A 6,074-nucleotide genomic window follows, 5' to 3' on the forward strand; every position below is an offset into this window, starting at 1 on the left:
TTGGTCAATTTGGTCATGTGTGTGTCCCACTAGTAAAAACCCAAGCTTCACTTTTTTGAATATCTTCCTTTGCACCAGCATATTCAAGTATGCACGGAGAACTTGGTTTTTATTTTCTCTACAAGTGTTATCAAGCTATAAGTAGAGGACAGGTGGTAGTTCACTTTGCCATTCTTCAATGATGTTCTGAATGATGGTGATTGTCAAATTAGGATCATTATGAATAGTTGGAAAATTAATAAAGATCCTGGATGACATGGCACCATTGAAAACTAAGGCTCCAACAACATGGAGCTAGATAAATTTTTCCTCTTTGAGATTCTTTGGAGGACGCATAAAATGTGGCAACATTGTTTTCTTTTGATCCATGCCATCGATGACTAGGCCTAGATATTTGTCTTTCTTCTCTAAACACTTTTTCATGGGCTTTGCTAGCTTTTGGTGCTCTGTACTTTGTTGCTCCCTGTGAATTTTCAATGCTTGTAGAATGGGCAATGTAAAAGAGTTTGAAGAGTGTTAGATTTTTGAAATTTTTGAGAGAAGTAATTTAATTTAACTAATCAAACTAAAATAACTTACATTTCTCCTCTGTAGTCTTTGTCGTGTCTTGCTTTGCTTTTAACTCTACACATATCTGGCAAACACCCATCCTGCTCTTCTTGGGAATTTTAACATGATGAAATTCTTGTCTCCAAATTCTCAAGAAAGATGGTAGAAAAAGAGTGGAGGTTAGACTATCTTTTTGTGACTCCACATATAAATTGTATACCTCTCGCTTAGTAAAGTTGTCGGGTAGATGTGTGAAGTTTGAGTTAGGTAGCACTTCTCCATTAAAGATTATGAAATTTCCCAACCATTGTTTGAGGAAACAATATTGGGGGGTTTCATGTGTGCTAAATGCTACAGAAACACTTTCTTGGCTCACATTCGATATGACTTTTTAAATTCTTATATTGCTTATGCCAAATACCTTTAGGAAATTCGCTCTGCAAACAGCAACATCCGATACAACATATTTTGTTGAGGAGATGGAGCATCGTATACATGACCTCAAGAATACATTCTGTGGATGCCTTTTTAAGTTGAAAAATTTGTTACACTCTTGTTGGATTTTTTGAAACCCTAAGCTTCTCAAACAATTTTTGGCACAACAAAACTCTCTAGATGTTCCTCGAACTTCTCGCCTTGAAAGAAGTCGTTGTTTTCTTTGAGTCCGTCGTTCCTCATGGTATGTGTTGTTAACTGCTTCATTCCCATGAAGATGCTGTAGTTCTTTGACCACATCAAATGAAACTCTTCTTGAGCACCGTTTCAAAATTGGAGTTGCCTCACTAGCAAGAAAAGTTGTGTTTATAGAAGGTGTTAGTGACATAAAAGGACAAAAAGGTTCTACATACTAGAACTACTTAGAAGCTCCATTTGGTAGAGTGTGACAAACAATGAAGCAACTTGCATGATTATAGCTCTAAAGGAGACTTAATAAGGGGTTTTTGATCAATTTTATTTTTAAAAATAATAATAATATATTATATTAAAAATAAGAGGCTTTTAAAAGAGACGAAGGTCTCATTTTTCACATACAAAAGTTGTATTCCAAGCTCTAGACCACTCATCACACTTGCTTGCAATTGTGCTTCTTGTTAACAATTCCTTTTTCAAAGTAAGCAAGAATTTTTGAATTATTCAATATTTGGAGCATTAATTGAAAGGTTTTAATATATTTACGTTTTTAAAATTCTTAGAATTTTAAGTATTTACGTTTTTAAGTTAAGTTGTAAAAATTTTGAAAAACAACTAGGTCACTTAAAAAAATTTAGTGTTAAAACAAACCATGTTTTTTAATTAGTAATTTTTTCAAAAAGTGAAGCACTACTCCCTTGCTCTCATGCTTGTGAATTCCCACATTCTCATTATAGGTAGAGACCCTCATTATAGGTAGAGTCCCTGGTTGTTTTTTTATCATATATAAAAAAGAACTCCAAGTCGATCAATTTTTGGAGACGATTCTTGAGTTTCTGAGACCATTTTTCCTTTTGCCACATCATCTCCATATCTATTGTAATCCTCAGAGTTGCTAACTATCAGATAGTGATTCCCCTTTTCATCTCGAAATCTATCTTTATCATCACACTTGAATTATCTTTAGTCTTTGAGACGATCTTTCTTTGATACAAATACACTTACATCCCCGATAGTCAAAATAAATTAGGACTCCCCTAGAGTTTGTTCCTTCTAAAAAGATTATAGTGAACTTAGTATAGTTGAGTTCTAGGAGGTACTTCCTCCTAGCATTGGTCCTTTATTGAAAAAACCTCCTAACTGTTAACTCCCCATCATGAAGGACTTATCTGATGAAATGTCAATAGAACTACCCTCCTCAATGACCAGTGCTAATAGATCTAGCCTTGTTTGAGTTACACTCTCTTCAATGGACATGGTGCTTAATTGACTTTTGACACTTTTAGCACATGCAATGTAACCTAAAGCTCTCATTTTTTATCTCCCATTGATCATCTAGGGTGCTTTAGTTTTCTCCCCCCATAATGAGGCCCCTTAAATTTTTTTGCATGATAAGACATGAAATTTCATTGCCACGTATAAATACAATTCCCAAAAAATGCTCAACATCTTCTAAAGTGACCGCCAAGGCAAAGATCTTATCTTACTACTAGTCATGGTAGTGTCTAGTTACGTCGTAAGTGACAAATGGTGCTACTCAAAATATTCTTTAATTGAGGTGGTCTTACCCTTACTTTGGAGAGAAATTTCTAAAACCAATTCACTTCCAAGTGAAACATGCACCTTTGGCATGCAAGTATAAGCATCTTTCGATGATACTTTTGTGATGCACATTAAAAATGTGTACAAAACTACAAAAAACTTTGATAAAGATTATAGTAAGGTTATCAAATTCGAATAAATTTTTCCTTTATACATTTCCTAAAGATTATTCCTTGGGTAAATTGCTTAATTAATAACAAGCATCAATTATAACAAGGCTTTTGTCAATTGCTTCTATTTTTTTCAATTTTTATATGGCTTCAATATTCATTTCAATAATTTCCCATCATTTGAGTGTTGTGTGAACAAATAACCTATCTCTTCAGCTTTCTATAGACCTTCTAAGTTATCCATTCATACTTCATTTGCTATTCCAAATAGCCATGGACAATTGAGAGCTCTATTGAATGAGTGTATGCACTCACAAACCATTGTCATGTGCTTCTAGTGTGTTGACTTTATGTAAAAAATATAAATAACACAAAGGTAACGCTCATCATAGTGCTATTTTTTGGGTATTACAAGCTCCAACACACTTAAAGGGCATAAATCATAGGCAAGAAATATTTGGCTCCACCAAGCTTGGCATTTTGTAGTTGCTATTTTTCACCTATGGCCTCTAGAGCTAGCATTTTTCCTAAGCACACATGCATTAGCTAAGGCACATGCAACTACTTGGCTATCAATATTGTCATGCAATTTAGGAGTATGGCAATCAATTGATGCAGAGCAACACACGTAACCAAAGTATTGTCTTGTTAATTTTGGCAAGCTTGAATAGCAAACAAGCATCTAAACAAATTAGACCTATAACATGAGACATACATGCAATGTGAGGTATAGTCAAGAGTACACACTAGTGATATCTAATGATAATAAGCTCAACAACCAAAAATAGCAAAGAAAATCTTATATTCATACCTCAATTAATGGCATCGTTAGCATCCTTTACTTTGGTGTCTTCTGTACTTACAAGAAGAAATGCCAAATCCTTTCAAAATAGATTAACTGTTAAAAGTGAAATCCACCTGAAGCAATCATCAACAAGGTCAAGAGCAATGATAGCAAACAAAGACATGATACAATGATATTAAAACAAATCAAAAAGTGAGTAAAACAATTGACAACTTACGACAGATGGGTAATCCTTAAGCTTAAATCTTAATTACTCTATGTACCCTACAGAAACGTCTATTGATTTCACCACAATTCTCCTCCATGGCTCCTAGCATCCACCAATCACCAAGAAGTCGAAGAATTATGGGAATGTGGGCCAGTAATACTCTACCCCTTCATGATGTCTAAACTTTCAGCTTCTACAAGCTCAAATTAACCAAAGCGCCGTGGCAATGGCCTTAAAAATTCAGAATTGAGAAACCAAAGAAATAGGTGGTGTTGATAAACACCAAAAGCGAGATCGAATGAAGGAGATTTATGCAGTCGCTTTCTTGGGCGACTTCGGGGCTTTGGCTGCCTTCTCGGCCTTCTCTGCGCTCTTCTTGGGCAGAAGAACTTGGTGAATGTTGGGCAGCACACCACCATAAGCTATGGTCACGCCGCTCAACAATTTGCCGAGTTCCTCATCGTTTCTTATGGCAAGCTGGATGTGGCGAGGAATGATTCTGTTCTTCTTGTTGTCACGGGCCGCATTTCCAGCCAGTTCCAAAACCTGCACAACAAACCCATAATCAGCTACGAAAGTACTCTTCTGCTCAGATCCACGACCGCCCACTCTGATCTTCGGTCGTAAATTCCAGAATCACATAGTGCCACTTCTATTGCGACGTAAAACACAGAGGGGTATGAAGGATGGAGAGCTCTTACCTCAGCAGCAAGGTACTCAAGGACGGCAGCAAGATAGACGGGGGCACCGGTGCCAACGCGCTTGGCATAGCGGCCCTTTTTGAGGTAGCGGGCAAGTCTGCCCACGGGGAATTGAAGACCTGCTTTGGCAGTCTTGGAGACGCCCTTCTTCCTGGCTACTTTGCCGCGCCCTCCCTTGCTGCCCTTGCTGGAATCCATACTAAGCTCACTCACAAACTGCAACAAATCTCACAAAAGAAACAGATGCTTCACGCCGCTTCAGTTCCGAGATCTGCTCCATCTCTATTTATACTACGTTCTCATTTGAATTTCAAATACTCCCGCTTATCTTCGCCGCTCATACAATCTGCCCATCGGACGCTCCTCACCAGCTCGGATCGCGCTTGTTCACACTTGGAAAGGGCCCCAAGGTGCCGCCCGCATTTTCCAATAATCCAAGGTGTCAGTAATCCACCCAGGGATTTAGAGGTAGCAATTCATGTGAGAGGCCCACTGTATCCGAAACAACTCTTAGCATCCACCTAATTTGCGAAGAAAATGATGCTCTTCTAAAGACAGGGATGAATATGTTGTGGAGCTCACCTAATGTTGCATTCATACTGCAAAAGTGGCGCATGTAAAGTTGGAAACTATTGAGCATGCCAAACTCTTAAAAAATATGTGGGTAGAGCTTCAACTTCCTCAAACATGTCAAAGATCCACTGTCAACACGCATTTGTTGTTGCAAAAGTCGAAGATATACATTGTTGGGGAGTTGCCACCCTTTTCTTTGGTGGATTTGGATATGCGCAACTTCATCTTCCACCAATCCTTGAGTGCCAAGAGAGATGCACGACCTTGCCACCCTTCCAAATTTAATCCCCCCTAAAAGGTAGGAGATTCCCATGGGTGAAGTATCACTAGTTAGGATCCTCCAATACCTTCAATTACAGGCAAATTCACATATATTTGTAAAATGATAAAGCCTCAAACTATCTAAAAGGGTTGTAAGAATGCACACACTAGAGAATATATTGCTTAATGCACAAAATAGAAAGATAAGATAGCCTAGAGTGATGGGTGTATATACAATGCATGGGGAAGAATACCTTCTAGTAAGGAAAAAAGTGCCCTATTGGTCCTAACTGTGTTCACACACATGACTACCACGTATATGGTAACAAATTCCCCGTATGAGTGATGCAGTGAACAATAGTTGGCACATAGTGTAAAGGGAAGTGTCATGTCGTAAGGACATGATCAATCCACAAAGGGGAGTAAGCCCAAAGTTTTGTGAAAAGCTTCAAACTTCTGATGAGGCGATGCCTTTGTGTATAGATATGCAAGGTTATCATGTGTCAGCACATAAGCCAAGATGATCTCGTCTGCTAGGAATATTTTCCTAACATAGTGATGATGCACCTCAATGTGCTTTGTGTGAGCATGAAAAATTGGGTCTCACAACTTCCAATGCATTGTGACTGTCATTG

At 37.9% G+C, this 6,074-nt stretch overlaps 1 protein-coding gene across 1 annotated transcript; it reads right to left on the bottom strand.

Moving 5' to 3' along the window:
- Positions 1-3,875: 3,875 nt before the first annotated feature.
- LOC147439612 (histone H2A-III-like) lies at positions 3,876-4,855 on the bottom strand. Its single transcript, XM_086484345.1, has 2 exons — positions 4,606-4,855; positions 3,876-4,450 (listed from the first exon to the last, which is right to left on the bottom strand). The coding sequence occupies exons 1-2, from the start codon at positions 4,801-4,803 to the stop codon at positions 4,214-4,216; spliced, it is 435 nt and encodes a 144-aa protein (XP_086340471.1). The 5' UTR covers positions 4,804-4,855; the 3' UTR covers positions 3,876-4,213.
- Positions 4,856-6,074: the final 1,219 nt, after the last annotated feature.

Source organism: Adiantum capillus-veneris, chromosome 16 (genome assembly GCF_014529385.1).
Source record: "Adiantum capillus-veneris isolate H3 chromosome 16, ASM1452938v2, whole genome shotgun sequence".
Lineage (NCBI taxonomy): Eukaryota > Viridiplantae > Streptophyta > Polypodiopsida > Polypodiales > Pteridaceae > Adiantum > Adiantum capillus-veneris.

Bases quoted from the DNA above. Each gene is read 5' to 3' on its own strand.
- LOC147439612 (XM_086484345.1), bottom strand. From the start codon at position 4,803: ATGGATTCCAGCAAGGGCAGCAAGGGAGGGCGCGGCAAAGTAGCCAGG. The intron at 4,451-4,605 runs GTAAGAGCTCTC...TTTGTTGTGCAG, and splicing joins TTGAGTACCTTGCTGCTGAG to GTTTTGGAACTGGCTGGAAA.